Source organism: Siphateles boraxobius, unplaced genomic scaffold, assembly GCF_051911475.1.
Source record: "Siphateles boraxobius isolate OS27281-9 unplaced genomic scaffold, OSU_SipBor_1 86, whole genome shotgun sequence".
Lineage (NCBI taxonomy): Eukaryota > Metazoa > Chordata > Actinopteri > Cypriniformes > Leuciscidae > Siphateles > Siphateles boraxobius.
Window position 1 is genome coordinate 2,164,558 of NW_027509215.1, and position 22,275 is coordinate 2,186,832.

The 22,275-nt window shown below is 38.1% G+C and overlaps 1 protein-coding gene across 2 annotated transcripts in view; it reads left to right on the forward strand.

Annotated features, from left to right (window-relative positions):
* The window catches only part of pard3ab (par-3 family cell polarity regulator alpha, b), an 85,796-nt gene that overhangs the window by 52,689 nt on the left and 10,832 nt on the right, over nt 1-22,275 (forward strand). Inside the window, exons 16-22 of one of the 2 annotated variants that reach the window (XM_077221923.1) lie at nt 338-521; nt 755-897; nt 3,416-3,460; nt 4,511-4,741; nt 4,891-5,110; nt 7,193-7,300; nt 8,164-8,394. In XM_077221923.1, the coding sequence (XP_077078038.1) occupies nt 338-521; nt 755-897; nt 3,416-3,460; nt 4,511-4,741; nt 4,891-5,110; nt 7,193-7,300; nt 8,164-8,394 (1,162 nt within the window). The remainder of the gene's footprint in view (nt 1-337; nt 522-754; nt 898-3,415; nt 3,461-4,510; nt 4,742-4,890; nt 5,111-7,192; nt 7,301-8,163; nt 8,395-22,275) is intronic. The other variant, XM_077221925.1, reaches the window with a different exon arrangement.

Sequence of the window (22,275 nt, forward strand, 5' to 3'; positions counted from 1 at the left end):
GCAAACGAATATAGAAAAAGCAGTCGTGCAGATTGCACCCAGCCTGCATTGCATTTAAAAGTCTTTCAATTGTAAATCACACTATGCGCAGGGTACTACAGAAATGATTCATTGTTGCTCTTGATTCTCTGTTACTTTGACCTGCTTTGCTCAGAATGAGTTGATTTATTTTTGCATAAATTATAACTTACACTTTTTTTTTGTTATCTTTATTTTTACCATCTGCACATCATGAAACCTCCACCATGATTGGGATTAGCTGAGTTACTTGATTACTTTATAATAATAACATAATTTGATTGTTCCTACACCCCTTCCTGCTCTTATCTCTCTGTAGATCATTATCAGCTGTCACCGACGGTGAACATGCCTCAGGATGACACGGTCATAATTGAAGATGACAGGCCACGTGTTCTCCCCACCCAGTTGTCTGACCAATCGTCATCCAGTTCACACGATGACATGGGTTTCGCTGTAGAGACACCACCGCCGCCACCCTGGGACCACGAGCTTCCCGACAGGTAAATAAAAGTGGACAGTTTAGAAAGTATTGCAATTTATTTATTGAAGTATCTATTGTCTTTGTTTCTATTTTGAGCATCAACTGTCCAACTCTTCTGACGATCTTCCTGCAGTAATTGAGTCCATGGCCTTTCCTTTGTTTGTCAAAGGAGCCTCTGTTATTAGAGCAGGGCCAAAGGCTGGTCACTGTGCTGTGATTTAATGTCTTTCTCTTTCTCGATCCCTTCCTCAGCTCTTCCAGTGCTAAAGATGAGGGGGTGTTTCAGAGAGAAGGCTTTGGCAGGCAAAGCATGTCTGAGAAACGCACCAAGCAGTATGGAGACGCAGGCCAACTCGACATCGTCAAGACCCGCAAGTCCAAGAGCATGGACCTAGGTAGTCTAAAGATCAATCTTAAACACAGTGCTTGGTCATAGATACTCTAAACATCAATTTGAAAACCCAGTGCTTGGTCTTAGCTACTCTAAAGATCACCCTGAAAGCTCAGTGCTAAAGATCAATTTGAATCAGTGATTGGACCTGGATACTCTAAACCAGTGGTATTCAAATGGCGGACCGTGGTCCGGACCCTGACTTGGTTCCATCCTTGAGACATAATTGTGCCATTTTACTGTTTGTACAGTTTAAAGTGAGCAGTCCATAAAAACATGGAGCGGTTCACACCACAAGCGCTCAGGGTCGTTTACAGTAATGATCTTTCAGAGATACATCCTCCAATATATTTATCTGGAGCCAAACACGATTCATTCAAGCCGTTTCTGTTCCGTGCGCTTCTCTCTCTCTCTCTCTCTCTCTCTCTCTCTCTCTCTTTCTTTCTCTCTCTCGCTAAAGACGTATAGCACAGCATTAAGAGCTGCAGATGCCACGGCTATTTCAACAAAAGTAGCAGAAACACGGTGAGCAGAAAAATGGATAGGCTACTTTTGTTAAAACACTGCTGAAAATGAGAATGCAGCAAATAAACTTATTTTTATCTATTGTACAGATGCTTCCAAACCATTTCACTAAACCAGGTTTGTGACAAGTTAACGCGTGACACCTAGATGTTTTTCCCCCATTGCCTACATTTAGCATTATCAGCATATTAAGAGCATTTCATAATAATGTTATAATTTGGAAAATTATTTAGAGATGCAGGGGAATACAAAAAACTTTGAAAGTTAACTTTCTTTTGTCCTCATGAGAGTTTTGATTATTAGATTATATACGTTGTTTGTTTATTACTTTGTAAACCCTGCACCTTCTATTTATATTTTCTCAGTCCTAAGGCTTCTTTATGGCATAGACATATAGGTGTCTAAATATAAAAATAAATAAAAAGCCTGATAAAACATCTGAACCAACCTTTTTATATTTATATCCAGTTGGGGCCCAGGATTCTCATCTTTGACTATTTTGAGTGTTAGGATTTTTTCTTTTACAAAGTGCTATGGCTGGCCCGATGGAAATGTATAACTATTCCAAAAAAGTATTGTCCGGACCTCCACTGGGAAGGAAATATATAGACCAGACCGTTTCAAACTTTAATTGAATACCCCTGCTCTAAAGGTCAGTCCCAAACACAGTAATTGGTGGACCTAGATACTCTAGTGTACAGATTAGTGCAAAACACAATTTTTGGACATAAATGCTCTAAAGGTCGTTCTCAAAAACAGTAATATGACATAAATATCGCAAAGGTCATTCCCAAACGCAATGATTGGACCTAGATATTCTACAGATTATTCCCAAACAGACGTAAAATCTCTAAAGGTCAATCTTAAAAACAGTAATTGGACCTAAATACTTTAAACATAAGTCCTTAAAACAGTGATTGGACTTAAATACTCTAAAGATCAACTCAAAGCACATTACTTAGACCTATATACTCTAAGGGTCTGTTCCAACTCCCAACACAGTGCTTGGACCTAAATACTCTAAAGGTCAATCTCAAACACATTGATTGGACCTAGATACTCTAAAGGTCAGTCCCAAAGACAAGTGTTTTGACCCACTTGCCTGATCTAAAGATCAGTCCCAAACACCTTGCTTGGACTTAGATACTCTAAAGGTCAGTCCCAGTAGATAAAATTCCACCCTGAAATCCAATCCATTTGCTCAAGTTACTTTCCTCTCTTTTATAAGAGCACTTCTCAGAATGTCTCTCATTCTGAGCTTCACCATCCACCGTCACTAAGTCTGCATTGGTCTCCCTTGTGCATGTGCTTTCTAATCTGAACACTGTTTCCACTGATCCAATTCTGCTGGATGTTCCTCACTTACCACTTTACCACTGAAATGGAGCTGGTGCCAGGGCTCAGGCAAGGGTTCTGCAGTCTTCTCTGAGAAACTGTTCAGTGTTTCCACTGACTCTAGAACTGAACTGCATGGTTTTTTTTTTTTTTATATATATATATATATATATATCTTTTTTTTTTTTTTTATATATCTTTTTTTTTATATCTTTTTTTTTTTTACTTGTTAAATTTTACTTTGTATGTAATCTTTCTAGGTATAGTTAACACAAGCTATCTAGCTTGAGCTGTTTGTAACTGTGTTACAATGACTTTATGTTTTCGGTCCATAATGGCAGTGATTCCTGCTTTTAATATCAGCAGGTTAAAGAAGACAAATATGAATCACATTTTTCTTACCAAAAAAACCCACCTTTTCTTTGGTGGAAACATGTGGAATGAGGTCAGTTTGGGCACCGGCACCGTCTCAGTAGAAAAGGGATAATTCTGAATCAGCAGAATCACTATGGAAACACACTGTTTTGTTAATGAGCACTGACTGATTGTTTCTGTCGTCTGATTTGTTGATTGTGATACTTGCCTGGTTGCTTGCTGCATGTTGAATGGTCAAACTAACCATCCTGTGAATGTATGTGTATGTATGTGTGCCCCTCACACAGTGGCTGATGAGATTAACCTCACACAATGCACAGAGTACCACCCAGGTAAGCATGACCTCTTACACACTCACTTCTTTTCCACACTTCCACTTTACATCCCTGCCTGTTCTTCTTCAGTGTTTCATTATTGATTACTTTCCTAGGCCTGTTTGTCACAACTGTTTATTTTAGCACATATATAAACAGGTTACAGGATTCACACTTATGTGTATATACGGTATATACACACATATGTGTATATATATATATATATATATATATACACACACACACATATGTATATACATACAGTGTATATATATATATATATATATATATAAATGTAATTTAATCTTGTGATGTCAAATCTGTATTTTTAGCATCATTACTCCAGTATAAAGTGTCACAAGAACCTTCAGAAATCATTCTAATATATGTTCTTTTGTTGCCCAATAAACATCTATATTAATGTTGCAAACAATGGTGCTTAATATTTTTTTGGAAGCTTTTACTAATCTAGAAATCTTTTGTAACATTAGCAATGTCTTTACTGTCACTTTTTATCAATTTAATGCATCCTTGCTGAATAAAACCATTAATCTAAAAAAGAAATACTGATCCAAAACTTTTAGTTAATTTTATATATATTCTTTACATATATTATTGCCCTGTACAACTGTTTTTAGTTTTGTTGTAAAGCATTTTGGTGTGAAAATTAATTTTATCTTAATATTGCAATATTACAAACACACAGGTATATTATATTTAAAATAGCAGGCGAGCCCTGACACGCTTCAGTAAGGCTGTGCTGCGTGATGAAGATAAATTCATGCAATCTTTCCTGTCCTCCACTTACATTCATTTATCTTCATCACTTAATACAGAAACACACCTTTGCTTCCATGGCTGACTACATACAATAGAAGTACACACACACACACACACACACACACACACACACACACACACACACACACACACACACACACACACACCATGTAATGTAGAATAAATGTAGCTACTTTTGTCAGGGATATGGTTGAGATTTGTGGCGGACAGACTGTGTGCTAACTGCTCGATGGTACTTTGTGGTTTAACTAACAAACTCTTCCTCAGGCTCTTCCTCACACGACGTTGGCCCATCTCTTGGCCTGAAGAAGTCCAGCTCTCTGGAAAGTTTACAGACGGCTGTCGCCGAGGTAACTCTCAACGGCAACATGCCCTTTCACCGGCCGCGGCCACGCATCATACGGGGGCGGGGCTGCAACGAGAGCTTCCGAGCCGCAATCGACAAATCGTACGACAAGCCAGCAGCCAATGGAGATGAAGAGGAGTGCATGGACACATGTACGGCTGCTCCTGATTGGTTTAAACGGACTAAAATTCAGCAAATGTAGTGATAACGGCTGCCAATTTGATTAATTGATGTAAATATTTTTTTATTTATTTATTGGGACTGATAATAATACCATTTCCCCTCCCTTTTTTTCCTGTAGTGGATGAGGACACAGAAGGAAGCTCTCGGTCAGGGCGGGATTCGGTTTCCACGGTAGCTGATCTCACTCCGCTTCCCGTCACCGAGCAACAGCTGATCAATGGCAACCAGCCTCAAAACGATAAGAAGAAAGAAAAAGGGGGGAAGGACAAAAAGAAGCCAGAGAAAGAGAAGGGTAAAACAAAGAAAGGAATGCTCAAGGGCCTTGGAGAGATGTTCAGGTAATTAAAAGCAGATCTGAGCAGTGTTTTGTGTCAGATAAAAGAGACTAAGAATAATGATGATAAGAGCGCAGATCAGCCCAGAGCACTTTTTCTTCATGTCCTTAATTAGCTCAAACTCCAACAATAGAATAAAAAGACTAGTGAGCTCCCCACCGACGCAACCATGTTCCGACTCAAAGACTGTGCCAACAATAGGCAGAAACACAAAACTGGTGAAAGAAGTGAGTTAAGAAAATGAGTGATGTTTGCACATACAAATCTTGCCAACACATTTCTTAGGTGGATAGTTGCAGGGCCATTGTTGCTATGTTGTTGCAAGGGTCTTCTGGAGCTTTGCTAGGGTCTTCAAAATAGCATAGTTTCTTTAATTTTTTTAATATCTTGGTTTTTAGTTATGAACTCCAGTTGCCTTAGCAAACTTCACTTATGGTACCTCATAAATGAAATACTTTGTTTTAGTCAAAACATTAAATGTCTATTTCAGAATGCATGAAAATCAGCAGAAATGTTGATTTCTTTTAGTATTAATTACTGAAAACTGTTGATGGAAAATATCTAATGGAAAAATTATATTTTCAGTGCTTGCATCACTTGGTCGTTAATCATTTTTAATGTTTATGAAAGAAGTCCCTTATGCTCAAGGCCACATTTATGTGATAACATTAATATAGCCTAAAGTATTCACCATGTGCGTCTTAAATTGAAGGTTGATCGCACTTTCTCTGTCACTGGCCCAAGATTATGGAACAACCTGCTCTTTGTGTTTAGATCTCCTGCATCTTTAAATACCTTTAAGTGCCGTCTAAAGTCACACCTGTTCTCTCTAACATTTTAATACATTAATGGGTGTTTTATTGGTCGGTGTTCTGTTGTCTTCTTTATTGTATTTATTCTTTTTTGTTTACCGGTATATTATTTGTAATGTACAGCACTTTGGAGTTACTGTGTAGCCTGTAGGTGCTTTATAAATAAATAAATACCAAAATACTAAATACTAATTCATTCCTATGATGGCAAAGCTGAATTTTCAGCATCATTTCTCCAGTCTTCAGGGTCACATGATCCTTCAGAAATCATTCTAAAATGCTGATTTGGTGCATTACAAATGTCTTTACTATCACTTTAATGCATCTTTGTTAAATAAAAGAATACATAAAAAAAAAATTCTTACTGACCCCAAACTTTTAAACAGTAGTGTATATAGACAGTCGACTACAATACGTCTAACTAGATTACCTGTACTATTAATAAAAATAAATGTATGTGGTTGATATATAAGGAATAATATTAATGGCTGTGAGTTTGTGTGCTCTGTAGAGTGACAGTATGTTCCTGAGCTCTAGGCAGAATGGACAGTTGAATCTAAGACATACAGGAAAAGTTTGAGTTTCCATGAAGTTATTTAGAGAGATACGAGAAGACTGGAGGGGAGAGAAAGCAAGGACGCAGCTCATTTGAAGGTTTTTGAATCTGTCAGCAATAGATAAATCATTTTTGAAGAGTCTGATATTTCAGACTGCTTCTGGGGCAGTGGAGTGTTTTAATGGCTGCCATCTGCCTCACTGAGCCAAAGCTACCTACTACATATTAATGAGTCCTCTACATATTAAGGAGCTCTGCCGAATATCAGAACGCATACGTATACAAACGTATTGAAAAACTCCTTTCAGCTTTCTCACACACACACCTCAGTCATCTCACGTGCACATGTCAGCCGGATAATAATGAATCTATATGCTTGATAGAGCAAAGATTTGCAGAAAAGCTTTGCAGAGTTGCAAAACAGTGATTAGCTTGTTGAATGAAATAGAATAAAATTGATTAAGAGCTTTAATGTCAGTTTAAATAGAGCAGACAGGTTTAAGAGCTTTTTTTTAAGGAGAAATTCCCATTAAAATTGAAGAGGTATTTTTGTTGAATACTCAAATTTGAGAACTCAGTATTTTTAAGCCAATGCGTGTTTGAATGCAGCTTCCAAAAATTTATTTGTTTTTTTTAATTAAGATGCGCTGTTATTTAGCTTTTTAATTGTTGTTGAAACAGTTCCATCAACCTGAAATGTGTTTGTGTGTGTTCAAGGTTTGGGAAGTACCGCAAGGACGAGCGTTTGGATGGTGCGAAGTGGAAGCCAGAGGAAACTCATGTATCGGAGGAGGAGATGCGCAGAATGAGACAAGAACAAGAGAGGTACACACACACACACACACACACACAGAGTTGGAGCTAATCTCCCCCACCATCAGCCTTTAATCAGAGGCATTTCCTGACACTTTACCTGCCAGCCGTACCCGCTTCCTCAAACCCTCTTCCTTCATGATTGTTTGATTCCTGTTTGTTTTGTCAATGTGTTTTGTTAAAGCACTATGATGCTTTCATATTTTTTTATATGTTTGTGTAATATGTTTGTAATATTTTAAGTTCATCTTGTGTATGTTTGCCTGCAGGTGTGTGTGTGTGTGTGTTCATGTTGTTTTATTAATAATGCCATGTGAACCCCCTCCCGTTTTCCCTTCTGTCCTGTGAGACCCTGCTGAGATATCACCACTCTTTCAATTTCTTCCTTAATCTCCTACTCGTACGCTCATTTATCATCTTGCTTTTGATGGAGGTTATATAGGTGTTCTTTTAGGTCCCGTGTGAAGAAACTAGCTCTCAATGGGGTCCAAAACAACATGAGACCCTACTGATCTCCATTGTATGGACAAAAAAACTGAAATTTTCCCAAATATCTACTTTTGTGTTTATTTGCATAGTGTGTTGCCAAAGCATCAATATACACAAAAAAAACAGTGACATAAAAAAGAAACAAAAAGATGCCAAAATTAACATTGACTTTGAATTAACTGTTAATTGAATTAACTGGCAGATGTTTAGGTTAGTACCAAACTGAACAACATAAATCTGGAATAAATCATGTTTTTTAATATCAAATCAGGACATTTCCTCATTTTTAGTGTTTCGTTCATCCTGATCTATCTGTTCTTCCTTGTTTGTTTTTCTGTTATTTTTAATGTGTGTTCTGTTATTGCTTTTTCAATGTTGTTATGCAGGATCCAGGCTAAAACGCGAGAGATTCGCCAGCGTCAGGCCAGAGAACGAGACTATGCTGAGATCCAGGACTTTAGCCACTCCACCCTGACCTCGCTTCCTCCCGAGGAGCCCCCGTACGCCGGGATCAGCTCGTTGGAGCACGGCGGGTACCATCGGATCCACACACCTCCGGACTCACCGTACACACACAAACAGAACGGCCGCAACGGACACCCCTCCTCGCCAGACAGGTGATGACACTAATTTCTTGATATCATAGTCCTTCCACTTCCTCAGTTATTAATGAATTGACCTGCCATTTTGAAGTCAAGATGCTATTCTAAACACTCTGTCTGAGATGTATCTCCTAAAGTTGTATAAAGTATTGAAAGTATTCTCAAGGGCTTTCATGAAACTCAGTTTGTGAGAATGTTTTGTTTGGGTTGTGTGAGGGTTGCATGTTTTTTCTGAGACTAAAACAAACACAGGCTGAGAGAGACAGGAAGGCCACTTCCTGTAAGAACCCTCAGGGAACAGGAAGTGGGTGTCATTCCACAGAGATGCAGAAAATGGGACTGTGGGAATTATCCTTACAAATCTGCACAGGGAAGTGGATCTTAAAGGGGGCACAATGTGTGGGTGGGTGTGCTTTTATGGTCTTTTGAGACCATTTAGTGTGTGTGTGTGTGTGTGTGTGTGTGTGTGTGTGTGTGTGTGTGTGTGTGTGTGTGTGTGTGTGTGTGTGTGTGTGTGTGTGTGTGTGTGTGTGTGTGTGTGTGCAAACAGTATAGCATATATAGTGATCTTACAGCTTCCTGTTTTCGGCGTTTCAGCCAATCAGCTTAATTTATCAGTTTTTTTAAATAACTGTAAGGTCATTTTAGTTAAAAAAAAATTGTTGGTGTGGAGTCTGAAAAGATGAATCATTAATGTTAAAAGTAGTTGCTAAAGAAAAAATGTTACAATAGATTACAGGTATAGATGTTTTTTCCTGCCAATTTAATGAAACTAAAAATGACTTCCTGTTGATGCCAATGTCATCATCTTGCCGTTATATGACATAACAGCTTCAATCAGCCTAAATATCCTAAAACATCACATCAGGGATTTCAGTCTTTTCAGACTCCACACCAACAATTTTTTTTAACTAAAATGACCTAACAGTTATTTAAAAAAACTGTTAAAAAAACAAAACAACTTGCAGGAGTCCTCACTAGTAAAAAAAAAAAAAAAAAAAAAAAAGTTTGATAAATGTATAAAAAATGTTTTAATCATTTTATTTATTTATTTTTTGCATCAGCATTATGCACACAACTTTTAGAGTTTTTAGATTTTAATTAAAACATTTTTTATACATTTATCAAACTTTTTTTTTTTTTTTTTTTTTTTACTAGTGAGGACTCCTGCAAGTTGTTTTGTTCCCCCACATTTTCAGACTCTAAACTAAAGCGCACACATTCGCACATTTCACTGAAGAGACTTTGGCTAGTTTCAGACCGAGTCCTTTTTCTTGAGTAAACTTGTATTGTGTAAACTATTGAAATGCACAGTTGGGTCCAGAACATCAGCAATCTAGAGGCTTCAGTTAGTTTCTAAACTCTCAGACCAACGCCAGAGAAAGAGGTGAAAGAGGTCACAGTGGAAATCCAGCTATAATAGTCTCATTTTTACAATGTCACTGCTTTAGCCGGACACGTGGGCACACACACACACACACACACACACACACACACACACACACACACACACACACACACACACACACACACACACACACACACAGAGCATCTGACCTAGAAATCAGAGCGTTGCAGCATTCTGGCTGTCAGCTGCAGCATGGTTCAAGTCCCTCAGTGCAGAACGTTTACGTAAATGAGAAATATATCTGTTCAGTCAGCAGAACTACTTTTTGAAGCCTGATAAAGGGCTTATTCACACACAAACCAACCCAGTTCAAGTCCAGTTGAGGTGTAATGATGCATTAAGATGCAAGGTGAGGAGCCTAAGGAGATGTTTGTGCATACTAAAAGGTTCTCTCTATATATTTCTCTCACTTTGTCCTTTGTATGTATATATATATATATATATATATATGTGGAGTGTGTGGAGATCAGAGCGGTGGCTGATGTCTGAGGGTGTGAGTTCAATTATAAATATCTCTCTCTCTGGGGTCTCTGTCCACCCACCAGACTACATGCGGCTTTGTTAGAACGTGTGTTTGTGATCTTCTAGTCGTAATCTGTTTAATGTCTGTTATTGTGATCGGTTGGTTTGTTGTTTTTTTTCTTCTTGAATCACAAGGATTTTGTTGTTAATGGAAGGATCAGAGAAAATAAGAGAGATGAATGCCTTGCGTTGTGTGTGCGCGTGTGTGTGTGTGTGTGCGCAAGACTGGCTGTTTAAATGAATTAAACTCAATCTCTCTTATTCATTTCCACTCCTGTCCCCTCCTCTCTGAGCTGGGATTTGATTCTCTCAGGTTTTATTAAATTGACTTCTTAGATTTGAGTCAGAGAGCGACAATGTGCGCACACACACCATTTATGTGGGTTTTTTTTCTCTTTGTCTTTATGAGCAAGGATATCTGAGCCCTTGCTGTTCACATCTGAGCTGATGACCATGGGGCCGCTGTCCATGTCTCTGGTCTCCTACCACCCTGTGTAATCAACATTCCTCCCTTCTCCTGCCGAACTTTAGTTTGTGTGTGTGTGTGTGTACTCCTGCTGAGTTGACTATGAGCCCTGTAGGGAATTTTAAAGAATGAACGTTGCAGAGGCCAATTAAAGCAGCCAAACGCACACAGAGGGTAAACATCTGACTAATCCCACAGCATTCAAGCTGAGAACTCACACATACACATGCACACACACGCAAGTTTAAGCTCATTATCAGCATTCCCTGGCACGCTGCGTGGAAAAAAAAAAGCTGGGATTAAGAAAAACCAAAGCGTCAGAAACAAACTCACAGCTTATAGATGGATAAAGAGAGTGTGACACCACTGCTAATTAAACTAAATAAATGAGTAAAGAGGAGAGCAATGAGTGGTAGCGAAATTCAGATGTGCCCCTGTAAGGAAATGCCACCTATGTGGGTTTTTTAATGGATTGATTTCAGTTACAAACACCATATTCTACACATTTCTTATTTCTCTTCACTTTTCTTACCTGATTGTTGTCTGCAGTAACTTCTGACCTTTAGGTTTGAATAAGCTGTTTGTGCTTCTGTACATTTAGAACTTTTGATTTTCCTTTTGCTTGACTTCTGATTGACTGTCTTCTGCATGTGTGCGGTGTAGTTCACAGTTTTTTAAAGGGATAGTTAACCCAAAAATTAAAGTTCTGTAAAAAATTCTGTGCAACACAAAAGATATTTTGAAGAGCATTGAGAACCAAACAAGACAAAAATATTCAGATATTCTCAAAATATCTGCTTTTATGTTTTACAGAAGAAAGAAAGGCATGCAGGTTAAGAACAACATACGAGTGAGTAAATAATGACAGAAATTTCAGTCTTGTGTGACCTATCCCTTTAAACAGAATGGGCTGAGTTGTACAAAAATTCAAGTACTAAGTATTGTATGAACAAGTAAAAACTTGATGACAACTGTCATGAATCATAATTTGCATGAGGATGAGGAATTTGCATTAAGATCCTCCTTATATATATAAATCATGACAGAGACCCCAAACTGTAATAGTAACCTGCTTATAAATCAGCAAGATTCAATACAAATTGTTATGTTTATAATTGTGTCGTACATTCTAGAGAATTCTGAGAAAACTGCTTATTTGAAATGTAGTCTTTTATTTAAAAGCATTTGCTATATGATGTCCTAAATTCTGATTTACTGTATAGAAATTGTGTTTTTGCCTGTGTTTTGCCTGTTTTTGCTTTGATCCTGTATAGTAAAAGATAAACTAGCTAAATGGGTTTATCATGCATTTTCTGAAGCAAAAATAGGCTGAAACTCTACTTTTAAACAGGCTTTTTTTTTTTTGAATATTTGTTCTGGGTGAACTGTAAAGGGAGCTTTCAGTTGTGAGTGTTATAGCACATCAAAATCTTAGGACGGAAGAGAAAAAAATTTTTTCTACATGCTATATACGTCATTTCGGTTTGTATTGGAAGTTATTTTATCTGTGAGTATAACACAGCTGATATTCCAGACCTTGCGGCTGTTCCACACACTCCACTCATGGTTTGTTTTGGAAAGATCCGCTGAGGGGTCAGTGTGTTTGTAGTGGCTGGTGGTCTGTGGATTCAGCCACTGAGAGTTTGTGTCTGATTGTGGTTTAATGTTTATAAATGAACAGCGGAGGGGGTGACATTAATGAAGCCCAACAGCGCTGGTGGTTGAACCATCTCTCATTTGGGCCAACTTACATGCTCTAATGATGCATGGGTCAGAAGACATTCAATAATATAGAGCCACATTACCCTTTTCATGTTGATAAGATAAGTTTTCTCAGTAATTCTCTCTCCTCTGCTTTCTTTTTTGCTCTGGCTAGTCAGTGAATGCTCATTTAAAGGGATAATTCAGCCAAAAATGAATATTCTGTCAATTCATTCACTCCTACAATATGACTGTCTTTCTTTTGTGGAACACAAAAGAAAGAATCATCTTTCATGCAGAACTCTGTCTCTGAGCTTGTGTGTCTGTTATTGATGAAAACATTGCTTAGATTAACAGTGACAAGTGACACAAACAGAAGAAATCTTTCTCTTTCACTTAGTGAGCTCAAACAGAACTCCCATAATTTAGCTAAATCCAGTATTTGCAATGTTATCAAATGGATTTAATCTGCCACAACTTGTGATTATTAATTAAGGGGCCACACATGCGACAAGTATCTACTACAATAAACAGACATGAGCAGATAAAAGCCATCTGTTAAAAGCTGAATGTTCCACTGAGACATCAGATTGTGTATTTTGTGTGATGTGGCATATGGTTTAAGATCTTCTCGGTTTCGTGTGCCTAAACTTGTAATCACTGGAGATGTGAAATCAAACAGAGGTTGAAAGTTCAGAACTGAGTCAGGGTGACCCAAAAAACAGCGTTACTGAGATCCCAGACCTCCTCGATCACCACTATGCCCTTAATTGCTTCTGGGACTGTCTCTGTAGCTTTCATTAGAAGGTAATTGCTAAATGACTTCTATGGCCCTGTTTACACCTGGTAGCAACATGCTATTTTTGGCTTGCCAATTATTATCTCTAAATATCCAGAAATATCATTTTAATCTAACAAAAATTGTGTTTTTAAACTGATGTTAATACCAGGTGTAAACAGGATATGCTTTGCAGTGTGACTTTGCCAGGAGTGGGTTTGTTGACTTTTGTCTCTTTATTAGAAAGTAGAAAATTATAGTTGGGAGAAGGATTATGTGTGTGCGTGTGTGTGCGCATGCCTTTTCGTGTGTGAATTGAAGAGTTCCGCTGAAATGAGTGTATGCCCTCTCTCTGACCCCTCAACGAGATGGCCTACTTTACTGACAGAACATTGTTCTTCTGTCGGGAACGTGCTTCTCCTCTCCCTGTCTTTTTATACTCCTTAGTTTTTTCAGGATAAAGCTCCACTGCAAGTAGGCTAGTTTCTCAGTGTACTTAGCATTCTACACTTAAGAACCAAATTTGCGTATGGTTTGTTCTCCTCCTCCTCATTCTAGGGTGTTGTGTGCGACTGTTTGTAAAGTAGATCTTGCATCTGGCGTGAAAACACCAGACACCAGCTAAAGCCCAATTTATACTTCTGCGCCGAACTTACGCCGTAGCTACGCCGTAGGCTGTGCGTAGCGCGCGTACCCTTCGGCGTACCCTGACGTGCACCTCTCCAAAAATTTAACAACGCGTCAATTCTACGCGGACGCAAGCGCTGTGATTGGTCTGCTCAAACCGCTCCCTCGGGTTTCACATGCTCCCTCTGCGTGCGTCAACGCGGACAACGACGCAGAAGTATAAATTAAAACCAAAGCGTAGTCCATGGCGTAGAGGCTCCGGCGTAGGTCCGACACAGAAGTATAAATCAGCCTTAAGTAAGCTGTCTTGATGTCTGCTGCCTACCCAGGTATCTGCGTTCTAAACTTTTTTACTTTTACTGTTATTTATAAACTGTTATATTATGGGGGTTGTTGAATGCTTGATTTTGATTGGTTGACAACAAGTGTATCTCACACATCCTGAAAAGTGAAGCCAAAACATTTTGATCACCCCCCCACTGGTGGCGCTGCAGTAGCCTATACCTCATAAACTCCGCCCTTTCCATGTAATCGAATGGGACGCAAGCCAAACTAAAAAAATCCAATTAAACTGGTTTCTGTCATTTTAGGTAATCATCATGCTAGTTGTAACGTCATGGTGGACAGCTGAGTTTGCGTATGACCTCGATGCCGCGACTCCACTTAGAATCACCACTGAGCAGATTCGGGTTCCAAATGACGTAATGGGCAACGACGGTTTCTGGGAAATTTTGCATTCATTTTTCTACAGTGAAAGAAAGTGAAAACTTGTCGTCCATCTTTTTTTACAGTCTATGGTTGACAAACATTCTAAGGTGTGTAGTTAATATTCAGGAAATGCACAGCTAAATTAGTTCTTGACAAGTCTTGTCCGCATTACAGTTCCATATTACTTCTACACATTTCAGTTACCAAAGGTCCTTACAGCCTACAACAGCAAAAGAACCAAAGACATTGACCAAGCAAATAAATGTAACAAACAACAGGATAAAAATTAACAACTATTTCCATATTTACCATTAAATTACCTTTTATTACATATTGAAAGCACACTTTCTTTCTCCCACTCTTTCCACACCAAGGCAACATTTTTCATCTAATTTATATTTGATTTAATTTCAGCTTTATTTTAGTTAATGAAAACTATTTAATTATTTTATTCACTGTATCTAAAGTAACATCCTAACAGAAATGGCAAATCATAAGTTAGCAATTTGTCAGAGGTTTTTGTTAAACCACGTTAGGCTGCCGACAGTTTTACTGGTGTGAGGCGACTTCATATTTCAGAGAGAAGAAGTGACTCCAGTGTGACATTAAAACTGTCCCCCTGTGCGCACGGCTACATGTTCAGATATAATTGGTTCTGTTGTCGACGCTCACGCTCAGTCATGCTGTGAGCTCTGCGTGTATGTGTGCGTTTATAAGACATTAGCTTAGAAATATTATCTCACTCTCTGTGTTGTTAATGGCTGCTGTAGAATGTGTCACTCAGATGAATGAGTCATTATGAGTTCATATTCGAACGTCGTAACTCATAATCATGGCTTGGATATAAATATGAGCTGAATTTTTTCAGGCGCACTTAGTAGGAGTTTCCCTTAGCCCGTGTATGATGGTTAACAGAGTTTTTCTGTAGGTCTGTTTGCGTCACATGACCTGACTGGCATTTAGAAAGGTACAGTGAAGTGTGTGAGGTTCCGCTAACAGACTGACTGCTTGAGTTACAGGAAGTACAGAGACCAATTAGAGCATTCATGCCAACAGATCACACACTGACACACACACACCTACTCAATCTCTCCTGTGAAGACATTAGGCCTGTTCCAAACCCTTGCGAACTGCCTACTTAGCCATTATGCTGTTTTTAAGATAACTCATTTTGGCTAAAATTGCAGGCAGCATTAGATATATACTTCAAGGAGAAAGAAATCCCAGAATGCTCAGAGAAATCCTTCAATTCTGAAATTGTTTTATGAAATGGTTCACATGGTTCACAAATGACTTATTTCAGACAATGTCTCCTCCAAATGTTGAGTCTCCTGCTGCCTTGGAAGACGATTAGAAGCATAAAAATTTGAAAAGTTTTCTTTTTCACAATACTTTCTTATCCCTGCATTCACATTGTCTCTTTGTTTGTCTTACTTTCTTTTGTGTCTAGTTGTTGTAGTTGTTGTTGTGTCTAGTTGTTGTTCTTTTGTGTCTTGTTAAACTAGCCTTATGTTAAAGTTTACATGGCTGTGTCAGACATAAAAATGTTTCTGAATGTAAAACCTCTATGTCAAGAACACTGATCGGCAAAGCAGATCTAATGATCAGAACGGGGAATCACTCTGGTCTTATCGATCTGACACACACACATCTCACACATGATTCTGTTAGCAGAAGTAATGAGAAATCAATAAGTACTGACTCCCTTAAATGCACAGGATTAATACTATTAGGAGTCAGTATGCTTCGTACACACACACACCCACACTCACATACACAAACACACACTCCTTGCTCGTAAACCACCAGTCCATTAGCCTTATCTTTTGGTCACATTAATGAAAGCTCTTTACCCACAATGCACAGTCCCGTAACCCTGGCAACCACACCACACTTATGTGCCCATAGACATAATAAATACATAGACGCCCTATTGGCTGCTTTGGAACATTGCTGCGTCAAAGCGTCCGCCATATTTCTGAGGGCAAGACTGCGCTGTAAACAAATGCAAGTAAACAGGTGAGCTGTGGTTTTTCTGGATATTAACAAAAATAACGTTTATATGTTGTTTGTACGTGGTGTTCAAAAAGTTAAAATCTCGATAGTTAGACTTCTAAAATATTTTTTTAATAAGGAATTGTCAAAGCTCAGGGTTGTCATGCATTTGGCTTTTTATTCTTGGATAAGAATTGTGAAGACCCCCATACTGAGATATAATTTAATTTTCACATTAAATTAAATAAAGTTTTCTTATTGTGGAAAAAGCATTTTCTGTCTTTAACCCGATTTTAGCTTTTCTTGTGCTTAGAATTGACCGCCATTCAGAAAATGAAACAAATCAGCGAATACAAATTACACCGGCAGGCTGCTTTCTGTATTTTATAGCACTTAAATGATAGATATTTACAGATAGATACTACAAATATACAATAACAAAGATAACGGATGGGTCCTTTATGGTAATACATATGATATGGTACAACTACTGTGCAATGCAAATAGTAAATGTAAGATAAAGTGAGAAGTAATAGTAAATAGTTTAGTGTATAGTCAATAAAATAAACTAACAGTATACAGCAAATAAAATAGTAATGAATATATTATTATATAACATAAGTACAATAATATAATAATAATATATTGATAATAGCATATAGTTTATGTATAATACTATAATAATAGCAATAGAATATGAAATATCAATTACAGAATATAGACCATAAAAAATAATATGTTAAATAGTGACTAGTGAATAGTACAATAATTTAACTATAATAGATTGATAATCGCAAGTGGTATAATATACAGAATAATATAGACAATAATAAAAATAGTAAATTAAATAGTAACTACTTACCCGAAAGTAACAAACGTTACTATTACTAATTATATAATGACCAAATACAACCAGAAACAAATGTTCAGGCTTGCTTGTGAAAGGTAATTCCCCGAGACCTGTTTTCAATTGAGCGGCGGTTTGTACAGCCCCAAGCAGCACACGAAGCAGGCATTTTTTTCAATTCCCGTTATGAGAGTTTTGGGAAAGTTGCCCTCCAGCGGCCAATAGGACGTCTATGTATTTATTATGTCTATGAATGTGCCCACCTATGCCTGACGGTAACCATGGAAACCACACACCCTTCACTCACATCATTGACTTCTGTAACCATGGCAACCACGTGTAAACCACTATAGAGTGCCGAAGTTATGACGTCACTTTGTAGGCCAAAACGCAGAAGTGAGTTAGCATTTTAGCACTTCCGGTTCCCTCGGCCTGAAATCTATGGGTTTTTTGAATGGGTTTTTGCAAAATCGCCTGAAATAAGGTCTGTGGTTAACAAAGCCTCTAAATATTTTCACATTTTGATCTATGACATAAAACACACCAGTTATAACCTGCTTGTGGTTTTTTAAACTTTATTGTGTCTGCTTGTGTTTTTTAAAACTTTATATAAGCTTCAAAATTTATAAATTTTGGATTAACTTGTAAAGATTATCTTGATAGACAAAACGTGTAAGGGTTACAACTCTTTGTTGAACACAGATCTTTTTTTTTGCGATTTTCCAAAAGTCTATGGGGAAAATGTGCATAGCTTTTCGATCAAGGGATCCCATGCGCCGCTAACTTCCGAGTTGTCCTACAAAGTGACGTCATAACTTCGGAACTCTATATGATCCCCATAGGGTTCAACAGTTCCTGCCCCCTTTTTCAGCAGCGTTGGTTCCGGAAGTTTTCTTTCTTTTCTTAATTTTTTCTCAAACAATGCAAAAAAAACAAAAACTGGACATTTTTAGCCGATTTACAAATCCAGACATATCTAGGAAAAATAGGATGTATGGTCCACTCTAATGTGTTTGGCGTTCATGTGTGTGTGTGTGTGTGTGTGTGTGTGTGTGTGTGTGTGTGTGTGTGTGTGTGTGTGTGTGTGTGTGTGTGTGTGTGTGTGTGTCTCCCTTGTGCACTGTGTATGTGATAGTTCCATGGTCTGGTGGTTTCCTGATGACTTTACTCCAGTCAGGGTGAAAGTAGGTCATCTAGAGTTTCTCTGCTCCTTTTTTTTAGTCTCACCCATACAATTTAGGAAGAAGCGTTGATGGACATATTTGCGGAAATGTCACCTCTCTTGCTCCAAAAGTTCCTATTCTCCCCTGGATTCCATAAGTCTTTATACTACTGTGAAAGTCACTCATGCTGAAAGGAATTTATAATCATTGAATTCCTTTAAATCTAATTACATTTTCTAGTCAGTTTTTTTTTAAAGCAGTCCACCTCCTTCCCGTTTTTTGCTGCCTCTTGCATCATTATTATTGCACATACTAAATATTACATTTTAAGGCATCCTTGACATGAATGATACCTCAAATGGTGCAGCTTGTTGAGCAGTGGTCCGCTATACTTTCTCAGTTGCATGGGACTTCAACACATACAAAAAAGTATAGGCCAAAGAATATTACACTTTATATTACTACATTTTTTTTTTACACAATATTACTACAGAAAGATGCTACAGTAGTTCCAAGGTTCAGTTTTAGTTACCAAATGGCATTTTTTATGCATATCATGGTGCTGGATAATTACCATATTCATATACTTTGGTGTTGCATGATGTTACAAAGTATTAAAGTCATAGTAGTGTCTAAGAAATTGTGGATGGATTTTTGTAAGTGTATGTAATTCTCTGTGTGGGTGAAAAAATGGTGTCCGTGGGTTTGTAAAAAAAAATTTTTTTTCATACACTATTTGTTGTGGTTGTTGTTCTGCCATTTAATATGTTTCTTTGATTGTTACCAAAAGTCTATAGTCTGTATATTCACATATTTGCTGTCTGTGGTCAGTGTTGCAAAGTCTGTGTTTTTACCCGCAGAATTCGGCTACTTTTACACTGTTGCCGCAGGTTGTTTTTTTTTAATCCACGGGTTAAAGAGAATATATTGTAGCCTATTTGCTCCAATAGTGAAAGTGAAAAAGATAGTGTGATGTTTAGGCCAATTTTGGTAACCCGTACTCAGGGTTTGTGCTCTGCATTTAACCCATCCAACTTAGTGCACACACATTAGGAGTAGTGAACACGCATTGCAAACCGTGGACACACACACACCCAGACCAGTGGGCATCCATTTTGCTGTGGTGCCCGGGGAGCGTTAGGTTAGGTGGCTTGCTCAAGGGCACCTTCAGTCATTTTCTGTCGGTATTGAGAATCAAACCTGCAACCTTCGGGTTACCAGTGTGACTCTCTGACCACTAGGCCATAACTCTCCATGCTGCCTACTTTCCCCAATAGCAAATCACTGACTTTCCCAAAGAGGGAATAATATAGAGATATCTAATTTGCAGCATTGTTAATTTGTTTTTTTGTAATTTACTGCCAATGTAATATAACACATTGTTAATGCAATGATAACAATGAGTATAGCATTGTTAATGTATACAAACTTTTAAAAACAGATTATGAAAAACTGTTTCATAAGTGTTGATAACTGTGTAAACGTGTCATCACAGTTTGTGAAAAGGATCAGTTGGACTTAAAGTGAGTGAATCCTGCAAGTGTTTCCGCAATAAACCGATCAGAAAGGCATATGTACACAATCTCCTATCTTCAAAGGTGAAGTCTGACTGCCACTTTGCTACGCAGTGTCTCGTGGGAGCTGAACCTCACTGACTCTGACTGTGCTGAAATCAATCATAACTGTTTATCCACACACACACACACACAAACACAGGTCTCTGTGACTGTGTGTGTGAGTGTGCAAAGGCCTCTTGAGCCGTTTACAAGACAGATCCCACACAAGCCTAAACAGCACCTCTGGACCTCGACCATCTGTGTACGTGTGTGTGTGCACGAGAGAGAGAGAGAGAGAGAGAGAGTGTTTATGTGAAGGTCATTCTTTGATGTGACTTAAACTCGAAGCCCAATGGACCACTAGAGTCATTCCTCACACACTGCCTGAAGAGTTTATGCTCCCGTATGTTTCAAATTAGCAGCACATCTGACATAAACACAACACCATCATTTAAACAGATACTCACTATAACCTTCAATCCCCTTTAAAGGCGTTTTCCTACTGTGTCGATCCCCTTTAAGCAGAGTAACTCGACTCTCTGAAAGTCAATTACAGAGTTAAACGCTTTATTAAAAAGAGCTTTATTAAACTCTTTATTAATTCAGAGTCTGTACAGTGTTGAAACACAATTAAAGCCCTGACAGCTCTAATATTACTAAGAGTTATTGACTTAAGAATGGTTAATTGAAGCTGTCAGTACTGAAGTACAACTTCATGTGCCTGCATGTTTAAACATGGGGGAAGAAAAGGCAAAAAATAGTAACTCACAAAAACAGTCTGAGATGTGAGCATTTTAATATTTTTGTCTGTATTTGTCTAATCAAAAATAAAACAGTAATATTATTTAATTTTCAATATGTACTGTAGATAGATAAATAACTCTCATGTAAAAGTTGCTTGTAGAATAAAAAAAAGCAGGCAGAGCTTCAAAAGCTGCGTGTGTGTGAGAGAGAGAGTGTGTGAGAGAGCTGGTCTGCATTGTGAAACTGTTTGCCACAGTCTTGGCGCCGTTTTTTTTTTTTTTTTTTTTTGGTCATCTCTCGGTAGAACTGTTAGCTGGCAGGACTTTGTCTGTTCTCAATTTCCAGTGAGCACAAAAACACACATGCTTTTCTGCAGTGAAACACCCTTCACTGAGATTTGTGTCTGTTTGTATTTAAGTGCGTATCAGTGGCTATATCCCCATACAGTAATGTCTGCACATATTGTTTCACTCAGAGATTGAGAGAGATTGAACAGAGACCCGTCAGTCCCTTCAGTCAGCTGTGACTTGCAGAAAAGCTTTACAAGAGTTTGGAGGTGGGCAGTATGACCAAACACTGTTTCAAAAACAAGACTTGATATTAGCTTCTAATCTATCAACCTAATCAGACTCCATTTAAAAAAAAAACAGTTATAATAATAGTCAATCCTGATATGGATATAGATATATTGTCTGTTCTTCGTGAATGTTTTTGTTTTACGCTTTCATGTTTATATTCCCAATAAGGTGTTGAGCGCAGCAGCATTTTTGACACACTTTCCATTTGTGCACTTATAGTAAGACCTGAACTGCCCAAAATAATGTGGTCTATCCATTTCAGCAGGAAAGCATGGTTACCACGGCGATAGTGGTTCTTATATGCTCTAATGGCGACTGGAGGTCTTTTAAAGTACATTAAAACCGACGTTATCACAATTCCTCACATCACATGCACACTACTCAAAACAAATTATGACCCGTAAGGAGACCATATGTCTCAATCTCTTTCACGAGGCAGAAGCTGTTTACATATTGATATTAGATGCTGCATTATATGTTCAGGTGGAACATTCATTCCTTTTATGAAGAGAGAAAGATTTTATCTGCTCATATCTATCTTTTTGTGTATCAGTGGTTTTAAAAGCTTTGCTGCATGACTGACGCAGAGGCTTTGCATCCTCTAGATGTGCTATTTTAGTAATGAGTCCTGCAGATCATAACAGTCATTATAATCAGACTTCTCCCTCTCTGCATATTACTTTATGCGGAAGGCAAATGCTAAATGAGGCTGTGAAGGGATGAATCTGCATGAGGCTGTGAGGGGGTCATTTGTAAATGAGACTGTGAGAGTGAATTCTAGATGAAGTTGTGAGAGGATGAAT